This window comes from Geotrypetes seraphini, chromosome 5 (genome assembly GCF_902459505.1).
Source record: "Geotrypetes seraphini chromosome 5, aGeoSer1.1, whole genome shotgun sequence".
In the NCBI taxonomy this organism is placed as follows: domain Eukaryota; kingdom Metazoa; phylum Chordata; class Amphibia; order Gymnophiona; family Dermophiidae; genus Geotrypetes; species Geotrypetes seraphini.
Genome location: NC_047088.1, coordinates 245,927,010 through 245,948,441, shown reverse-complemented (window position 1 = coordinate 245,948,441; position 21,432 = coordinate 245,927,010). Strand labels below are relative to the sequence as shown.

Below are 21,432 nucleotides of genomic sequence, written 5' to 3'. Positions count from 1 at the left end.
GGTGTGTGAGCGGTTCTTCAAGGTGGGGGTGTGAGCGGTCCTTCAGGGTGGGGGTGCGAGCGGTCCTTCGGGGTGGGGGTGCAAGTGGTCCTTCAGGGTGGGTGGGGCATCAGGCTTTCAGGGCTGGGGGATGAATCGGACATCGGGGGGATGCGAGCGGTCCTTCAGGGTGGGGGTGTGAGCGGTCCTTCGGGGTGGGGGTGCAAGCAGTCCCTCAGGGTGGGGCATCAGGCTTTCAGGGCTGGGGGATGAATCGGACGTCAGGGGGGGGAAACTATGTTAAAAAAAATTGTACAACGTGCTCATGCATATAACGCGCATGGTTATGCTCGGTTTGTAAAATCGTGTATAACGCGCACGTTATATGCGTGAAAATACGGTAGATAGCTTGGAGCACGACACTGTCAGTTTGAGCACATCGGTTTTACATAGAGATCTTTTGTTTTAATCCACAAGTTCATTTTTAGGACTAGTAGGGACCTCTGAAGAAGACAACTGTGTCAAAACACAGACCGTGTAGGGTCCATATGTTTCTAGAGGTTCCGGCCCTAGACGTATTTGTGTGGATTATTTGTTTGCCTTAATAAAGCCATCAACTTGGACATCGATTCTCCACAAGTTTTTTGGTTTCTTAATGTGAAAAGATCCCACACAACAAAATCTCAGTGATGTTTTGTTAAGGTTTACTGTCTGGAAATGTGATTTACTGTGTATTAAATTTAAACAAAAAAAGGAAACAAACAATAAAAATCTTTAAAAAAAGAAACTTTTTCCAATGCATCCTGCATAAAAGATGAAAGCTTGAGCGTGACAACCTGATTTCCAAAAAGAAAGTATCTGCCTCCATCAGGATTACTTATTGCGGTGTTATGTGGGTCAATAGAAGCACGCACAAGTTCACTCATTATTTATTTAATTTAATTTAATTTAAAAATTTACATGAAAATATACATGACATTACAAAATGGGGGCACAAAGTTCTGCATGTAAACGGCCTGCCACTTATACACATAACTTTAGAAAATGTACGTTAGGAATTTACGCATACAAATGTCCCAATAATGAACTCCTTGAAAATTTGTTTTTAGTGCAGCCAAAGTTTTGTATGTTTTGTGGCTGACAACATCCTTAGCACAAATTTAAGACATATGCTTGAAAAATATGCCTGAAATTGGCGTGGAGGGGCATAATCAAAAAAACCGTCTAAGTCCCCTTAAACGTTCAAAGCAGAATCAGGGAAAGTGTCCATAACCAAAACAAACATCCTTGTTTTGATTATGGCCTGCCTCTACTAAACGCCCAGATCACCACTACGTCTACAAATACACGACGACGTCTACACTTTTTGCCCATAATGAACCAAAAAAAACACCTACGCCCCAAACGTCCAACACAAGGGCTTTTAGGCGAAGGAGGAGCCAGTCCTTCGCCTAAAAGCTGGATTCTGTAACCGGTGTCTGTCAAAAACACCCCCCCCCCCCCCAACGATCCAGGCAGGAGGGTGCCCAAGCCCTCCTGCCATGTCGAACCGTGAAATCCCCCCCCTCCGACAACATCGGGGCAATAGGGAGCCCAAGCCCTCTTGCCCCGTTGAACCGCGACCCCCCCCCCCTGACAACATCGGGGCAATAGGGAGCCCAAGCCCTCTTGCCCCGTTGAACCGCGACCCCCCCCCTCCCGACAACATCGGGGCAAGAGGGAGCCCAAGCTTTTTGATCGTCCAAGTAGCCATTTAGGACACTTTTTAGACGGGTTTTTTTTATTATGAACCCCATAGCTTTTCAAAATTTACCTTTAAGTCATGGGATCTCTTTGATTGTAAATTCAGACTTACGCACCGATCTACATTTTAACATGGCTGCCTTAGCTTTCGCTCTGCTAAAGATTGTTTAAAATCAACAAGATTCAGCCGACCATTAATTTCACTCGCATGCACTTTTCCTACAATTGTCCAGGACCGTCCGTTTAATTCTGCTGAAACAATTTTCAATGCACTGGTTTATTTTCAAGTCCCCGTAGCTAAGTACAAAAGAACCTTCAGCGAGCTGCAGAGTATTATTTTCATGCTTTTCTGCAACCTGGCCACCCCTTTTACTTGTGGTGAAACTCCCTGTCTCCACCATGTTCAGAACTTCAACTGGTTCTTTGTATTATTGTTCGTCATTTCATACCAATGACCCTTAAACAGAAAAGAAGAAAGAAGTTTTGGAGCAATGACTTTATTTTTTAAATTACAGTAAGTCAAATCAAATAGGGTTAATAAGGCAAACATCTATGGCTTGTGCAAGAAATTTGAGTGAATATTCAAAAGCACTGATGCAGCCAATTAAAGTGCCAACTGCATAGGCAATAGCTCTTTTTAATATCATAAATGAAAAATACACCAAAATCCACAAAAGCAATGTTTTAGACCCAAGCAAAGTGAAATAGCCCCATCTAGGGGAGTAAAGGACATCCATATGTATTCATAAATGAGAAGCTAAGGTAAGCAAAATGATCATAAACAAAGTCATATACATGCTTTAATAAAAATCCACAGTGGATCTCTGTATAACTTTGCCCATTTTATTCGCAAAATGGCTTAAGCTATAGACCAAGAAAAGGGGCCTGGCTTGGGGCAGAGTGAGAACAGGACAAAAAGTTCTGTGCTCATTGGTAATATTCACAAGATAAATTGGCAAATTTTAAAAAACAAACAAACAGTTGAAGTAAGGAATACAAAATCCAATGATCAGCATATGATCCTTACTTACTAAAAAAATTCCCATTAATTCATACCAAACATTCAAATGTCTTCATTTTCTCCAGCACAATTGCCTCAATAGATTAGAATATTTTCAAATAGAATAATAAACATAAGAACATAAGCAATGCCTCTGCTGGGTCAGACCTGAGGTCCATCGTGCCCAGCAGTCCGCTCACGCGGTGGCTCAACAGGTCCAGGACCTGTGCAGTAATCCTCTATCTATACCCCTCTATCCCCTTTTCCAGCAGGAAATTGCCCAATCCTTTCTTAAACCCCAGTACCGTACTCTGCCCTATTACGCTCTCTGGAAGCGCATTCCAGGTGTCCACCACACGTTGGGTAAAGAACTTCCTAGCATTTGTTTTGAATCTGTCCCCTTTCAACTTTTCCGAGTGCCCTCTTGTTCTTTAATTCTTTGAAAATTAGAAGAATCCGTCCCTCTCTACTCTCTCTATGCCCTTCATGATCTTGTAAGTCTCTATCATATCCCCTCTAAGTCTCCTCTTCAGGGAAAAGAGACCCAGTTTCTCCAATCTCTCAGCCTATGAAAGGTTTTCCATCCCTTTTATCAGACGCGTCGCTCTCCTCTGAACCCTCTCGAGTAACGCCATGTCCTTCTTAAGGTACGGCGACCAATATTGGACGCAGTATTCCAGATGCAGATGCACCATCGCCCGATACAATGGCAGGATAACTTCTTTCTTTCTGGTTGTAATACCCTTCTTGATTATGCCTAGCATTCTGTTTGCCTTCTTAGCGGCCGCTGCGCACTGTGCTGTCTGCTTCAATGTCATGTCCACCATTACCCTCAAGTCCCTTTCTTGGGTACTCTCATTTAATAACATCCCTCCCATCTTCTGTCATTATATTTTTGTACCTGTGTGTTGCACTGTTAATATTTGAAAATGAATAAAGATTTTAAAAAAAGGAAAAAAAAAAAGAGATAATAAGGAGTAGACCTCAGAAAGAGAAAGAATACAGTATAACTAAAACTGAAGGTGGCTGGAGTCTGACCGATGAGGAGTCTAGTCTGTATCATATCAGATTTATCTTGATACAGATGTAGCCGCTGAGGTCTACTCCTACTTATCTTCATTAATTTTCAAATATTAACAGTGCAACACAATGACAGAACATAATGACAGAAGATGAGTATTATTATTCTATTTGAAAATATTCTAGTCTATTGAGGCAATTGTGCTGGAGAAAGTGAAGACATTTGAATGTTTGGTAGGAATTACACTTCTTCCTCTGTATTCATGGTGATCGGGGATTAACAGAACCGCAAATACAGAAAAACCGTGAATAACTTTTTCATATGTTATTTGCTCTTTTCTATTAAAAACCATCGGTAATACAGTGAAACCATGAATAACACGGCAGGAGACCTGGCCTGTTCCTGAAGGAGGCAAAACACGGTGAAGAAAGTGCTGGGAATCGGCGATTTTCTCTGTAAACGCTTGGAATCAGCTATTTCTCTAGGCAAGCTGATGTAATTTGGGGGGAGGAGCCAGCATGCTAAAAACTGTGAATAATTGAAACCACGAATACTGAAACCGCAAATGCTAACCAAGGAGATAAAGGAAGGCAGAAGTAAGGATTGTATGCTGATCATTGGCAATATTCAACAGCTGACTTTATAATTTATTTGGTCAATTAAAAAAAAAAATATATATATATATACTTTTTATTATTTTCAAATATACACTTCCAATAAGTACAACACAACAATAATAATAATACACACATTATTACAACTTAATGAAGACTATGGGCTCCTTTTACGAAGGTATGCTAGTGTTTTTAGTGCACTGGATTAGCGCGCACTAGCCAAAAAAACTACCGTCTGCTCTTGAGGAGGCGGTAGCGGCTAGCACGTGTGGCATTTTAGCACGCACTATTCCGCGCGTTAAGGCCCTAACACACCTTCATAAAAGGAGCCCTATGTCTATTATAAAATAACAACCTCAAACGCGCCCTCTCTTCCCTCTTTCCTCCTCTCCCCCCACCCCTGTTCCTCTTTATATCTCTGACACTCCTACGGCCTTCTGCTTGCGCCATCCTGGCTCCCCTCTGAAATCACTTCTGGGTCGTGGGTCCAGGAAATGACATCAGAGGGAAAGCCAACGCTGGCGCGAACAGCAGGCCACAGAAGCTGCTCATGCTGGCAAAAATTTAAAGAGGTACCAGGAGGGGGGGGGGAGAAAGGCATGAGTATGGTGTGGGGGGCAAAGAAGGAGTGGGGGGATGGAGAGGAGGGCGTGGGGGGGGCAACTCTGCCCCGGAGGCCTCTTATCCTTGCTACGCAACTGTGTGAACCCAGCAGGGACAAAGAAAGTACCTGCGTAGACTATGTCAACTGTGTTACCCTTTGACTCTCCATTGCCTCCGGTACAAAATTAGGTTGCGACTCCTCTGGAGACGGGGAAGTGCCTAAACAAGGTGTGAGCTAAAGCCAAAATCCCTTCCCAAATGTTATCTATTGGTGAACTGTTCAAAGACAACTATACTGTTTGTAGGTCCTCTTTTACTAAGGTGCGCTAACCGATTCGCGCGTGCTAAACGCTAATATGTGCAGGCTAGTCTATGGATGCATTAGCATTTAGCATGCGCTAATTCGATTAGCGCGAGCTAATCAGTTAGCGCACCTTAGTCTACATTTTTTATCTGAGATTTTTATATCAACTGGACCCCTGAGGAAGGCGTGTTCGCCGAAACACAGACTGTGTGGGGTCCGGTAGGACTATCAACTTGCGTCTGTATTTGTTTTTATTGTGAAGAGTGATACATAAATCATCTTTCAGAACAACCACTGCCACAGCTTTTTGTTTTTTTACCATTTGGATTGTTCTCACTGTGGAATTTTGGGTCTTCTTTTTGGTTTTTTGCCATTTTTATTGTAGCAATCTAAAGCACTTCCTTATGAAGGTTTTCTTTCGCCTACTTTAGACAACGGCTTTTGTCAGGAGATCGTCATAACGATTCTCGTCTGACAGGTGTCCCTCAGACATCAAAATTATTTTAAGCGATACTGCCCCGGAACTGCCCTGTTCATTTCTCATAGATGTCTAGAGCCGAGCAAATGAGAAAACCTACCTCCTCATCATCGTAGTCTCGCTTAGGCACATGTCTTGTAAACTGCGCTTCTCTTTCATACGGGTTCGATGCCTGTTTGTTTGCTGCTGCTGCATTTTGCATTTGAACTTTGGGGAAGGTAAATGGGCCTGTGGGATTGATGCGGTCCACGGGGTCCTGGTTGCTCAGCAGGTATCTCTTTTCCTGACTGCTTCCATTTTTCTTCAATCTATAATGAAAACGTAAAACTCTTTGAAGAATCCGAAACAGGTAAATCATCCTTCTAAGAGTCTGCATCTTGAGTGCTGATCCAAGAACAAGTCCTTAATAACCCCTAAAAGTATTTATTTAGAAACCTCAAAGTAGATCTGGAATAGTCCAATGGATTGCATTGTAGACTTTTTCCATACCTATGCCCGGTTCATAGACAACCGCACGAAAGACAAAGGCGCGCGCCGACAACTGAGCGCAAGACGGAGGCGCGCGCCGAAGAAAATTACAGTTTTTAGGGGCTCTGACGAGGTGTTTTGTTGGGGAGCCCCCCCAGTTTACTTAATAGAGATCGTGTCGGCGTTGTGGGGGGTTCGGGGGGTTGTAACCCTCCTCCTTTTACTGTAAACTTAACTTTTTCCCTAAAAACAGGGAAAAAGTGAAGTTTTCAGTAAAATGTGGGGGGTTACAACCCCCCACACCCCCCACAACGCCCCCACAACGCAGCGCGATCTCCACGCCCCCCCCCCGGTCGGAGCCGTAAAAACTGTAATTTTCTGCGGCGCGCACCTCCGCGCTGCGCTCAATTGTCTGCGCGTGCCTTTGTCCCGGCGTGTTTTTGACCTGACACCCCTATGCCCAATGCGACCTGCAACCTGGATGGACTTTGTCATCGGAGGAAAGCGTGAACTCACTCACTTGCACTATACATTATTAGACAGTGGCACATAAAAATCTCTGAAGAAAAGGCAGACATAGGGGTGGTACGTAGACCTTCCAAACACCCATAAATGAGAAGTACCAGAAGGTCAGATGGTAGCAGAAAAGGACCCCAAAATAAACTGGTTTTCACCAGGGGGATTATAAAGAAGCAAGTGGATTTGGAAAAGATCTGTGTTTTGTCAGGAGTCACATACCCTCTCTTGCCCTTTCTCCCCATTGTTCCCACATCCCTTAAGTTAACTCAACTTGTACGTCAACTCAACTTGTACCCCACTAATCTTCTGTAAACCGCATAGAACTTAACGGTATTGCGGTATATAAACTGTTATTATTATTATTATTATACCTTAATCTTTTAATTGGCAGATTGATTGATTTGATTTAAAAATGTCTTATGTACGACATCCTACAACTCTGTGCGAGTCACAAAAGAGCATTCATCATTGAGACATGTTTCTCAACATAGCAACGACCTTAAACAGACAATGCATCAACATAAAAGTCAGCTTCATCTCAAAATGATAATACCAAGGACGAGTTCAACAGAATAATAACGCTCGAACGGTATCGTTTTAATTCATTTCCCGAAGCTTAATAAAGATGGAGCCCTCTTTGCTTCAAGCGGCGAGGCGTTCCCCACGAACACGCTTTGGACTGCAAGCTGGTGAGAACGGCTGGCTTTCCGTAACTTGATGTTGAACGAGAGCAACCGTGCCAAGGTAACAGGCATTTGGAGATGCAGATCGCCCGTAAGAGCCATAGAAGACGCATGTTGCTTCTGAGCAACAATGCCAAAAAAAGGGTTAAATATAAGCGGGAGTTTGGTGGTTCATGCGCTCCTGTTCTAAGTGTATACATTTTTCCCATGGAGGCTATTTTCTCATGGAGGCATGCTAGACACTACAATGGTTATAGTTTAAGGCAGCAAATCGCAAACTATGTACGGTGAGATTTCGACATGTGTCGCGAGACGCTGGTGAGGAGAGGCACCGGTGCCGGCAGACTGCTTACAGAACGTACCTCTCGCGGCAAGAGCCACATCCTGCAGGCAGTGCACCAGTTCCTCTCCTCTCCGCACCTCTCCTCCTGCAGCAACCTGGGGGCCGCCGCGTGAGCGGACTGCTGGGCACGACGGACCGCTGGTCTGACCCAGCAGCGGCAATTCTTATGATATGTTCTTATGTTCCCTGCATCCGGCATAGCAATTGCAAGCTGAGGACCCCCGTCTGGAGGGTTTCCGCACATGCACAGATGTCGACGTGATGACATCAAGCACGCGCGTGAGATCATCACATCAACTCCTTGCGTTTCGAGATGCCCAGCAGCCGCAGCACCGAGTTTAATGTGCCACGGCTGCAAAACGTTTGCAGCACGCTGTTTTAAGGTATGTGACTCCTGAAGCATTGACTCCTTTGGCATTGATTGCCATAACGGAAATCTGCAGAAAGAGTGTGATGCGCTGGTTAAAGCTACAGCCTCAGCACCCTAAGGTTGTGGGTTCAAATCCACACTGCTCCTTGTGACCCTGGACAAGGCCCTTAATCCCCCCCATCACCCCAGGTAGATAGATTGTGAGCCCAATGGGACAAAAGACAGGGAAAAATACTTGAGTACCTGAATAAATTCATGTAAACTATTAGAAGCAATTTTTTTTAAATCAGGTGATGCTCAGCACAATGGCATGAATATTATATGCATGCTATTTTTGCAGAGCAGCATCGGCAAAAGGGGGAGAAACTATGCCTGCCGCCTGCTCAGAATACTTTGCTAGACACAGCTCCTCCCCTCCCCATCCCAGTCAGCTCCATATTTTTCCTGCTTCAGCTGGACTCCTTGAAGCTTCTGATCGGCAGAGTCAGGGCTTCCCCTGTCACTCGGTTAATCGTGGCTCCAGAGCCGTGATCAGGACGAATCGGCAGCCCTGTGCTTCTGTTGTGTGAATACAACTGGCGGCTACTGGCGGCTACTGGCGGCTCCAGAGCTGCCTTTCGTGCATCACAAGAAAAGGGATTTAAAGGGCCTTGAGGCTTTTGTCGCGCTGCACTCATTAGCGCAGCTTCATAAAAGAGGCCCTCTGAGAGACTCTTATTCATTTAACGCACGCTGACTGGGCCCTTAGAGAATATTCAGTGGTATTTATCCAGATAATGCCTCCGAATAAATCCTCTCTGAGCCCTAAATTCAAAACAGGCTGTTGTGTGGGCAGGCCAGAGGTAGAGCGACGTCATACGGCATTCGCGCACGCGCTGGTATGATGTGATGATGTCACAAGCACGCACGCAACATCAAGGCGTCGTATCCATGCATGCGCAAATGCTGTCCCGATGTCGCTTGTTGCCAAAAGCTTTTCAAAACTTGGACAAAGTACCAGGTTTTGAAAAGCTGGCCGGATCCCCGGACATGTCTTCAAAAGGAGGAGATGTCCGGGGAAATTCGGACGCCTGGTAACCCTACATCTAGTACTGTTATAGAAATGATAAGTAGTACTAAAGAAAAAAATCGTAAAGAAATCACTAAAAAATCATAAAGAATCACTAGCAGTCGCAACCAAATATAGACCAGTAGCATCCATTCCACTTTTTGTAAAAATCATGGAAGGATTGGTACACAACCAACAGATGGAATATCTTGATCAATCTGGTGTCAGACCTCTATTTAGCACTGAGACAGTAATCGCGGCCATCTTGGATAATTTACGCTCCTTGTTCAGTAGAGGCTTAACGCACTGATTATGCAATTTGACATGAGCTCTGCCTTTGACCTAAAGATGCTTTTGACTGCTAGTTTTTTTATACTTAGGTCACACTTTTTAATTCCAGCTTTTGATTTATTTTTTTAATCCCTCCCTATTGTTCCATCCCTTACTCGTCTCATTTACAGTCATACATTGTATTTCTACCCCCTGTTCCCTTGGTCCTGTTTATGTTATACTAATCTTTAAGCCCGTTACATTAACGGGTGCTAGAATATATGTCTGTCTGTCTTTCTTTCTTTCTATCTTTCTCCCTTCCGCTGTCTTTCTTTCTGTCTGTCTCTCTCCCTGGCCCTCTTTGTCTATCTGTCTTTCTGTCTCTCTCCCTGCCCCTGTGTCTTTATTCCTTTCTGTCTCCCTCCCTCCCGCTGTTTGTCTTTCTTTCTAAAACTCTCGCCCTGCCCCCTATGCAGCAGCAGCATTTCTTCCCCCCCTACTTCCCTGTGCAGAAGCCACAGCAGCATTCCCTCCCCCTCCATTTCCCTGTGCAGCAACAGCATTTTCCTCCCCCCACTTCCCTGTGTAGCAGCCGCAGCAGCATTCCTTCCCCCTCCATTTCCCTGTGCAGCAGCATTTCCCTCCCCCCCCACCCCACTTCCCTGTGCAGCAGTAACAACATTTTCCTCCCCCCACTTCCCTGTGCAGCAGCCATAGCAGCATTCCCTCATCCTATATTTCCCTGTGCAGCAACATTTCCCTCCCCCCACCCCACTTCCCTGTGTAGCAACAGCATTTTCACATATATATGTCACAATATGTTGCATGTAACTCGCCTAGAGCTCTAATTAATGAGGATTCAGTGGGACATAACATAATATAACAACATTTGTTATTTTTGAAATGATGGAGTAACAGCAAGCTAAATATTATCCTTACTTCAGTGAAATAACTGCTCCAATTAGTGCCAGCATGATGACACCACACACTACGATCACGATGACCACGATTAACAAGGCAGCTGAAAAAAAAAATCAGAGAGAGCAGATTTGCTTATTCTTATTTCTTGACTGCATCTCAATAGCATCACTGCATAATATGTAGAATACTCGCATAGAGTGCCCTCTTCAGGTAAAGAAAAATATTCACTGTCAGGGGAGGGATAGCAGGCAGAAGAAACACCATATTTCCTCCCCTCCCCCCAACAAGGATCTCTAGCCCAGGGTAGGGTTACTGGATTTCTACTTTAGTAAAATCCGGACCCCTAGACCCCCCCCCCCCCCCCCAGGTCCACCCATCCCCGCCCCGTTACACCCCAGTCCCGCCCTAGCCCCACCCCATCCCCACCCCGTTACACCCCAGTCTTAAAAAGCGTTGAACTTGGGGCTGCATCTGGAGGGTTTCTAGGCATGCGCAGATTTGACGCATACACATGTATGTGATGTCATTGCGTTGTATCCGTGCATGGGCAGAGACCCTCCAGACGTGACCCTTAAGAGACGAGGTTTGTGTAGGGCCAGGGTTGGGGGATGGAACAGGGCAGGGCTGTGGGCGGAACAGGGAGGGGCCAGGATGGGGCGGGGCCACATGCCCTCTTTTTACAAAGAAAAAAATCTGGTAACTCTATGCTGGGCATCCTAAGAGTTCAGCAACCAACTCTTAATTGGTAATTTAATTATTATTTTTTTTTTATTGGCTGAAAACTGACATGATCAATTACCAGGCCAATTAAACCAATTAAAAAAAAAAAAAAAAAAGTTGTGCATGGATTTCAAAGTTTGGCATTGCTAGGTGGCCACGACTAGGATGCCTAGTGGAGCCTAATATAGGCACTGCCTATAGAATCTGGCCTTGAGGTTCTAGCAGTTGAATCCAAATGGCCAAACTAAAACCCTGGATTCCAGCAATGACGTCCAAGTGAGACGAGGCTTACATACTGGGAATGTCTGAATTGACTGATGATTTTGACTGCTAAGAAGACCCACACTGCCGAGGCAACGTAGTGAAAGAAAATCAGGCTTCACAGCAGATTTAATGTACTGGACAACAGGGAATGCTAACACTTATTTCTCTAGGGATAGGAATAGAAGGCCTCCTTTTACAAAGCTGCACGCTCCGATGCTCATTCAATTCCTGTAAGCATCTGAGCATTCATCGTGCTGCCGACTTTTGTAAAAGAGGGGGTAAATTCAGAAATGTGAACATTTAAAATACTTACCGTCTTTACAGTCCTCGCCAGAGTATCCAAACGAACAGCTAATTAAAAAAAAAAAAAGAAGAGAAAGCTGAAATGTCTGTTCTCAGAAGGATGATGTGTACTGTTATATAGAATAAGACATCAAAGGAAATGTTTTCTTGGCAGGGGCAGTGGTTAGAGCTAAAGCCTTAGCACCCTGAGGTTGTGGGTTCAAATCATACACTACTCCTTGTGACCCTGGGCAAGTCACTCATTGCCAGACAAAGTGCCGGGTTTTGAAAAGCCGTCCGGATCCCAGACGTATCCCCGGACGTCTGGAATCTGCCAGGGCACAGTTTGCGATACACTGCTCTACACCATTACTCATTATTAGTGCAATTCCGAAACAATTTACAGAGTGCCAGAAAAAACTGTCAGCGGTACCCCAAACAAGAAGAACGGAGATGTACGCATGTAGATATGGATGGATGTTGGTTTTTCACTCTCTCCAAATGGGATGGTTGGGGGGTGGGGGGAGGGATTTTCATTTCAAACATTTCGTCTTTCAATATCCTAAGCTTTGTGTTAATAGGTTTATGGGCAATTTGTTTAATTTCTCCTGCTTTATTGTATGTTACCATATAAAATTGAACTAAAAAAAAGCCAAATACTCAACCAGCTGCGGAAGCCAGTAGTACCAGGGTTGTCGTTCAATAAATTGTTTTAGAACTCCCCCCCCAAAAAATAAAACGCGCTATGGTTTTATATAAGGGAGGGTTAGGCAGCAGATGTTCCTTCTGTTAGGCATAAATGAGACTATTTCCTAGGGTGGGTGCTTCTTTCATTAATATTGTTTCCCATGTACTTAATGTACTTAGTGTCATTTTGGGGAGGAGTCTTTGCGGGGGTTTCTAGAATTATTGCTAGCACATAATGGGCACATCAGAAAAAGTGCGCTCTTTTGAAAGAGCATGCATTCTTTCCCGATTGTACGTGTGCCATGGCGTAGCGAGAGTGAGTGGCGCCCCTCTCCCGCTCCTTTCCGACCCCCCTCATGCTGCACGCGCGCCCCCCCCCTCCTCTTCCTCCGTGCCTCTTTCATTTTTCTGGTGCGGACAGCAATGCGGACTTGCCGCCCGCGCCGCATCGGCTCCCCCTCTGACGCCACTTCCTAGGCGCGGGACCCGGAAGCGACATCATAGAGAGCCGACACGTGGGCAGCGAGTTCGAGATGTTGCGTGCTCTCGGAAAATGAAAGAGGTACGAGGGAAGGGGCGCACGCGTGTGGTGGTGGGGGGGTCAGGAAGGAGAAGGGGGCGGAAAGAGAAGGACAACGGCTGGCGCCCCCACCAAGACGGCCCCTGGGGCGGACCACCTCCTCTTACTACGCCACTGTATTCATGCAGCATTCACACACGAACACATGGTTCATGTATGCACACACTATTGGAAAAGAGTGCATTCTTTTTGCTAATAGTACGAACTCCTTTGAAAAAGTGTGCATTTTTAATGACAGAAGAAATAAATGACATTTGGGCTTTTTTCTTGTTATTTTGGGAATAAAACTAAATGTAACAAATGCACATACTCCTACTTGCTTTCTTCCAGAAATTCCCCGGTTAATGCTTTTAGAAATACCAATTCCTGATGGTAATGATGGATGGGGGAGGGAATTTTTATCTTTTGTAGAGATGCTGATTGATTATAAGTGCTTGGTTGATTATCATTATTTGTATATAAATTGTATTGCACTTTTTGTTGGCATTAAAAACTAAGGGGTCCTTTTATCAAGCCGCGGTAGGGGTTTAACGCGCGGAATACCGTGCGTTAAACCGCCTGCTGCGCTAGCCGCTAACGCCTTCCATTGAGCAGGCGTTAGTTTTTTAGCCGGCCATGGGGGTTAGCGCGTGATGAAATGTCTGACGCGCTAACCCCGCTAGCGCGGCTTGATAAAAAGACCCCTAAATAAAGTTTTTTTTAAAAAAAAATTCTGATTTTTCTCTTCCAACACCAAATGAATCTTTTTTTATAAATCAATTTTTATTAAGGAATCAAAGGAGAACAGACACAACTATACAGTACAAGCCACAGGAAATATACAACAATGCAGATACAGAACGCATATATAAATACACTGCATGAAAGTATATAAGGCGTCAATCTACTCCAATTGGACATCACTTAGTAAACCATTGATAAACCTTCAGACCAGCACCCTAACTGAGACTAGCTTTACCTGCGTACGTTCTGGTTCAGCAGGAACTTGGCTAGCTTTGTCTTGAATCCCTGGAGGGTGTTTTCCCCTATAACAGCCTCCGGAAGAGCGTTCCAGTTTTCTACCACTCTCTGGGTGAAGAAGAACTTCCTTACGTTTGTACGGAATCTTTTCCCTTCTAACTTTAGTGAGTGCCCTACTAGAGTCTAGCCTTACCTGCGTACGTTCTGGTTCAACTGGAACTTGTCCAACTTTGTCTTGAATCCCTGGAGGGTGTTTCCCCTATTTGAATCTCTTGAGGGTGTTTTCCCCTATAACAGCCTTGGGAAGATCGTTCCAGATTTCTACCACTCTCTCGGTGAAGAACTTCCTTACGTTTGTACGGAATCTATCCCCTTTCAACTTTAGAGAGTGCCCTCTCGTTCTCCCTACCTTGGAGAGGGTGAACAATCTGTCTTAATCTACTAAGTCTATTCCCTTCATTATCTTGAATGTTTCGATCATGTCCCCTCTCAGTCTCCTCTTTTCAAGGGAGAAGAGGCCCAGTTTCTCTAATCTCTCGCTATACGGCAACTCCTCCAGCCCCTTAACCATTATAGTCGCTCTTCTCTGGACCCTTTCGAGTTAGTACTGTGTCCTACTCCATCCTTAAGAGTATGCCCATTGTCCAAGACCCTTCATTTGTCTTTTCACCCAAAGGTCTCCTCAGCCACCCCAGGTGCTGCTAAGGAGAACTTCACACACTTGCACCAGCCACACACTAAACAGTCATACCCCCCCCCCCCCCACCCTGTGCGAGAGACTAGGGGAAGATGTAAATACGCTTTCCACAGGGCTGTATAAGCCAGGACGTCAGGATGCGTAGTATGTTTGTAGTAACAAAGTTCAAATCGGGTTATTTCAGTGGAATATCTCCTTCCTGTGTCCAGGAAGATAGTTTTACAGACCACTAACCGCTGTGGTGTGTTTAGACCCTGCTCATTCAATAAAGTCTGATCCTCCAATAACAATGTTCTGTAATCCGACTCTAAGTCCTTCTGAGTTACCAGCTGGATCTGCTGAAAAGAACAATTCCATAGTACCAGGTGGGGGACATTCCAGAAAAGAATGTAAATTCATCTGAAATGTTAGCTTGCCTTGAGTGTTGTAGGTTTTCAGGCTCCTGGTTTCTGTTTGTTGCCTGCTGTTCTCCCCCTAATTTTCATTTTCGTTCTGCCAAACCCAACTCTTGCAAAAGAGGAAACTGTACAAGTGATCGTTTCTATATTGGCTCTGGTTTTCAAAATCTCAACATGTCATGCATGTGTACCAGAAATGAGATCTTTAAAGCAAAAGAAGTGCAAAATACAAAATGGAGAGCTGCTGTTACTTACGGTTCACATTTTCCAGTAGTGTTGGAATAATTGGGCTGGCACTTACAAACTGGTGTATCCTGTAACTGGCAATACGTCATGGTACCAGTAGCTCCACAATCTGCCTCACAGGCTAAATAAATAAAACAGAAACATTGCTCAAAGTTACTACTACAACTACTTATCATTTCTATAGCGCAGGGCTGCCCAAGTCCGGTCCTCGAGATCTACTGGCAGGCCAGGTTTTCAGGATATCCACAATGAACATGCATGAGAGAGATTTGCATACCAAGAAGGCAGTGCAGGCAAATCTCTCTCATGCATATTCATTGTGGATATCCTGAAAACCTGACCTGCCAGTAGATCTTGAGGACCAGACTTGGGCAGCCCTGCTATAGCGTTTCTAGATGTACACAGTGCTGTACATTAGAACATTCAAGACATGGCCCCTGCTCAGAAGAGCTTACAGGCAAACAGGACAAGTAGGGGGTTGGGGAGTTCATCAGGCATGAATGCCCTACAGCAGAGGTGTCAAAGTCCTTCCTTGAGGGCCGCAGTCCAGTTGGGTTTTCAGGATTTCCCCAATGAATATGTATGAGATCTATTAGCATACAATGAAAGCAGTGCATGCAAATAGATCTCATGCATATTCATTGGGTAAATCCTGAAAACCCGACTGGATTGCGGCCCTCAAGGAGGGACTTTGACACCCCTGCCCTACAGCGAGTGGACCTCTAAGAAGTGGGCCTTGAGCCTGGATTTGAATACAGCCAGGGACAGAGCTTGGTGTGGGGTTTCAGAGAGTTTGTTCTAGGTGTATGGCACAACAAGAGAGAAAAACCAGAATGTGGAATTGGCAATAGTAGAGAAGAGTACTGATAGGAGAGACTTACCAGGTGAACGGAGTTCCCGGGAAGGAATATAGGAAGAGATAAGAGAGGAGAGATAATGAGGAGCTTCGGAGTGAATGCATTTGTAAGTCAGTAAGATGAGTTTGAATTGTAGGTGGCAATGGATAGGGAGTCAATGGAGTGATTTGAGGCGAGGGATGATATGGGTATACCGATTGGCTGAATATAAGTCATATAGCAGAATTTTGCATGGATTGAAGGGGAGAGAGGTGGTTATGAGGAATACCTGTGAGAAGCAAGTTGCAGTGGTCGAGGCGTGAGGTGATAAGGATGTGTATAAGGGTTTTGGTGGTGTGCTCCGAGAGGGAGTTGTCCAATAAACTTCAGGACAAATTAGAATCTTTGGCTGATGTAAAGTCTTGTGGTCTAAAATTCATAATACATTTTATCTAATGCACAAGAATAGACATAATTCCAAGTAATCTGCAGTTGATCAGAGCTCACCCTTAAGCCACAGTGGTCTACTGCATGGACACGAGGCCTGGATTATTAGGTTGACAAAAGGGCTAAAGCCTTGGGTAGGGTTACCAGACGTCTGGATTTCCCCTTTCGAGGACATGTCCGGGGGTCCGGATGGCTTTTCTACACAAGGCACTTTGTCCGGGTTTTGAAAAGCATGGAACAAATCACTCTCGGGCAGGAGGGCAGCCGTGCATGTGCGGATGCCATGCGATGATGTCACGCCAGGGCTGAATCAAACACGTCCAACCCTGCGCTTCCTGGTTCATCTATTCGGCTGTAGAGGCGATTTGACTTTGCGTTCTTGGCTGAAGCCATCAAGTTCATCGCCAGTTTTCCCCAGCATTGAGCGATGAAGTTGAATGCTCTTTGGGACAGTGACCACTCCCATGGGTCTAGTCTGTGGGGTCCACACCACAACCCATGGATGTGTGTTATATGGATTGGTTTTACCTGCACCATTTGTAATACTTGTGAAGAACAATGATAATGAACGTTGACATCAAGTGCCATCAAGTGACATCAAGTGCCAGTTCTGCTTCTGTTTTAGGTCTTCTTTTTTTTTTACACCCCTCCCCCCCATTTTCCCCATAGGGAATAACAGGCTGTACTCACTGTGCTGTGTTGGTGCCTGCCTCTAACATAGAAACATGATGGCAGATAAAGATCAAATGGCCCATCTAGTCTGCCCATCCGCAGTAAGCATTATCTCTTTCCGTCAGCTTTTCTTCAGTCTGACTGAACAGAGAAGACTTTCAGCCTCAAATCCTTGTTGGAATCCATCCACAACTGGAGATCGTTGGGCTGCCAGTCGGACAGACAGTGACTGAGAACTCCACCCCCTATCCCCACAGATCCTTGTGGTGCAACAGGGGAGATTAAAACGCAACCAGCTCCCCAAAACCCAATGGAATTCACACAGGGGCCACACAGCCAGCACTCAAGCCTCTAATAAATCAGAAGGCAAGCTGGCTCCCAGGGGAACAAACCCTGAGCCTCGAAGAAGCACCAAGCAGGCTGGCTCAGCAGGTACACTTGGGAGTTGCCCTGTGAGCTGCAGCCCACTCTTGTGGGGTCCGCATCCTCTCCCAGGCAGAGTAGCCTTAATTATGGGGGTCCTCTTCACACCAAAGTCTCACGAAACGGAAGAAAAAATACCCCAAAATAATAAAAACTGAATAGAGCAGATCAGAACACACCTCCTCGGTTCGCTCTCAGAATGAAAAACTGAAGAGGGCACTATACACTTCTCCCTCCAAATTCACGGGTTTAGGATTCGCGAGTTTCTATACCCTGACCCACCCCTGCCTCCCTTCCATATCCTAGACCTCTCCACACCTTACCTGGTGGCCATGTAGTGAAGTAGGGCAGGGGCGATCTTCCTACACTCTTGCCCTGTTCAGAGACGTGAACAAAAATGGCTTCTGTGAGTTCCCGTGGTCGCACGACACTACAACGGGCATTCACGGCAGTCATTTTTGTTCATGACTCTACACCGCTTCATCGCTAGACTACCAGGTAAGGTGTGGGAAGGTCTGGGAGGGAGGCGGGGGGTTAGTCAGAGTCAATACTAAAGTTATTTGTGATATTTCCACATTGTCAGGCTGGCTCTGCCCCTAACCCCCGTAAATTTGGAGGGAGAAGTGTACTCTACTGATGAAGGAGGAGGAGCTGAAAGATGTGATTGACATCTTTTTGCAACAGTTCGCGAGCACGGATTAATCACCTAACACACAGACTCCTGTGTTTATGGAACAGAAGTACATTCCCATCCTCTTCACATGGGAATTCATTTGCAAAACTTTAGTGCTAATTTTATTCACCCAGACTATTCTAATTAAGAACAAGCTGGGTGGAATTTCCCTGCCTGTGGATTATCCTGGAGGAAAATATACCAAGAAAGTACCCCAGAAGCAAAGACATTGTGACTATTATCCTGGAGCTTCGGTGGAAGCTAGAAAAAGAGGAGGGGGCCGAGGATAGGGTTACAAGACGTCCAGATTTACCTGGACAAGTCCTCCTCTTAGAGAACTGCCAGGTGTCCAGACGGTTTGCTAGACTGGAGGGAGTTTGTCCAGGTTTTGGACTCACTCCAGTCCAGCCCCCCACACCGGAGTCAGGTATGCCTTTTGTGAGTCTTCCCTGTCCCCAGTAACTTCTCCAGCGCTGTAATTTAAAAACTTTGGGCAGCTGGCAGCGTTAGCAATGTGATCCTTCTGCTGTTGGCCCACCCCAGAAGCCTTCACTCTGCAGAGTTCCACCTACACGGGAACAGGAAGTGCTGCAGAGAGAAGGCTTTTGGGACAGGTCAATGGCAGAAGGGTCATGTTACTATTGCTGCCAGCTGCCTTACGTTTTGAAATTGCGGTGCCAGAGGAGATACTGGGTCAGGGGGGGCTAAAGAGAGAGCGGCTGCACTGGGGAGGTGGGGCAGTTTAAGGACGAGGCTAGAAGGAGGCAGGGGTGGGGCTTGGCACTGTGGGTGGAGCAAGGGGTGGGTTTGTGGGAGGGGTCAGGTATCTTTTTTTTGATGTAGCAAATATTGTAACCCTAGAGGAGGACCTCTCCCTAGAGGTTCCTGTGTCCCTTTCTAGAAGCACCAATTGCTGGAATTTACATTGAGAGGTCAGGAACAGAAAAGAATCATGTGACCAACCAAGAATGTTTAGCCCAGGAAGCAACCAGACAGTGGCGGTATGGACCACAAAGGACAGGAAGCAAGAAGTTACAGTCTCAGATCATAAAAAATCAGGATTACCTCTGCAAGCTGTCACCACCAGAGCATTAGGGTAATACCCGTCCTTGCATGCACAAATAGGAGTAGATTGTGCAGTAGTGATATTACAGATTGTTGTTTCAATGTCACAATAAAAACGTCCGCCACAAACATCTGATTCTAAATAAAAACAAAATATTTGGATAAGACTGCACAAAATGTTTTTTATGTATTGATCTGCAACATTACACATTGTCTTGTTGACACTTTTTATAAAATAATCCCTCCCATACATGGAACAGAATCATTTAAAATAAAGACATTTATAAGGACTGGTACTAGTTTCTGTTTGACCTATTGGTATCTCCATTCTCTGTTGGTTTTCTTTGCAACCCCATGTACAGCATTTTGAATTCAGATATGTTCAATTCCCCCACCCCCCCAAAAAAAACAACAACAACAAACAACTCCTATACTTAAGAAAAACTAGCTTACCTGGTAGGAGCCATTCCTAAACAGATAAGTCCCATTGAGCTAGCTTCTCTGCATGTGTTATGTGCATTCTTATATCCTGCCAAATCCTCATTAATTTGATCTCTAGGCGGGTTACAAGCAACATATTGGGGGGTACTTTTACCAAGGCGTGCTAGCAGATATAGTGCGCGCTAAATGCTAACACAGAAACATGATGGCAGATAAAGGCCAAATGGCCCATCTAGTCTGCCCATCCGCAGTAACCATTATCTCTTTCTCTCTCTGAGAGATCCCACGTGCTTATCCCAGGTTGGGCAGACTGGATGGAACAGTCGGGTCTTTATCTGCCGTCATCTACTATGTTACTATGTTACTATGACCTTTTGAATTCAGACACAGTCTCTGTCTCCACCACCTCTTCCGGGAGACTGTTCCATGCATCTATCACCCTTTCTGTAAAAAAGTATTTCCTTAGATTACTCCTGAGCCTATCACATCTTAACTTCATCCTATGCCCTGTCATTGCAGAATTTCCTTTCAAATTAAAGAGGCTCGACTCATGCACATTTACATCACGTAGGTATTTAAATGTCTCTATCATATCTCCCCTCTCCCGCCTTTCTTACAAAGTATACAGATTGAGATCTTTAAGTCTGTCCCCATACGCCTTTGACGAAGACCACCATTTTAGTAGCCTTCCTCTGGACCGACTCCATCCTTTCTATATCTTTTTGAAGGTGTGGCCTCCAGAATTGTACACAATATTCTAAATGAGATCTCACCAGAGTCTTATACAGGGGCATCAATACCTCCTTTTTCCTACTAGCCATACCTCTCCCTATGCAACCTAGCATCCTTCTAGCTTTCGCTGTCACCTTTTCAACCTGTTTGGCCACTTTAAGATCATCACACCCAAGTCCCGCCCTTCTGACGTGCACATAAGTTCTTCCCTCTAAACTGTACCATTCCCTTGGGTTTTTGCAGCCCAAATGCATGACCTTGCATTCAGTTTTAGCTGCCAAATTTCAGACCATTCTTCAAGCTTCGCCAGGTCTTTCTTCATGTTATTCACACCATCCGGCATTTCTACTCTATTGCAAATTTTGGCATCATCCACAAAGAGGCAAATCTTACCCGACAGTTCTTCAGCAATATTATATATATGTGTTAGCATTTAGTGCGCCTTAGTAAAAGGACCCCATTATTATACAGGAGTTAAAACATGCTACAGAGATTTATCCGTGCAACATAAAATTATCAAAATGATATCAAATTATGCATACAGACTGAGGTAGTAATTCAAAAACAGTATCTGAACATTAATAATGTCTTTGTTGCGAGTGACTTATATTATTAACCTGAGTCTCTTTGGATCCCTGGTAGGGTTTTTTTAAAAAGCCATTTTTTTTTTTTTTTTTAGATTTTTGCAAAACAGTGAAAAATACGGTGGTTTGATGGGAAGTGAGCTGTTAGAGCTGAAAATCCAAGTTCGCCAAGATAAGAAGATCCGAATGGATACAAAGCCCTGATTGCTTTGGTGCTCAAGGTAGGATAACTACTGCATAAAAAAATACAACCCCCCCCCAAACTAAAGTTACTTGCTGTTAGTTTTTAAGGACCAATCACGTCAAAGAGTGATGCTTGTCTGGGCGGATGTATCCTTACGCCCACAGACGCTTATAACAT

At 44.9% G+C, this 21,432-nt stretch overlaps 1 protein-coding gene across 14 annotated transcripts in view; it reads right to left on the bottom strand.

Moving 5' to 3' along the window:
- Positions 1-2,063: 2,063 nt before the first annotated feature.
- The window catches only part of MUC13 (mucin 13, cell surface associated), a 104,617-nt gene continuing 85,248 nt past the window's right edge, over positions 2,064-21,432 (bottom strand). For all 14 annotated transcript variants that reach the window (XM_033944687.1, XM_033944697.1, XM_033944701.1 and 11 more), the window contains 6 exons: positions 19,315-19,452; positions 15,208-15,319; positions 11,662-11,699; positions 10,383-10,464; positions 5,843-6,050; positions 2,064-2,179 (listed from right to left, as the gene is read on the bottom strand). In XM_033944687.1, the coding sequence (XP_033800578.1) occupies positions 2,126-2,179; positions 5,843-6,050; positions 10,383-10,464; positions 11,662-11,699; positions 15,208-15,319; positions 19,315-19,452 (632 nt within the window). In that variant the 3' untranslated portion in view covers positions 2,064-2,125. The remainder of the gene's footprint in view (positions 2,180-5,842; positions 6,051-10,382; positions 10,465-11,661; positions 11,700-15,207; positions 15,320-19,314; positions 19,453-21,432) is intronic.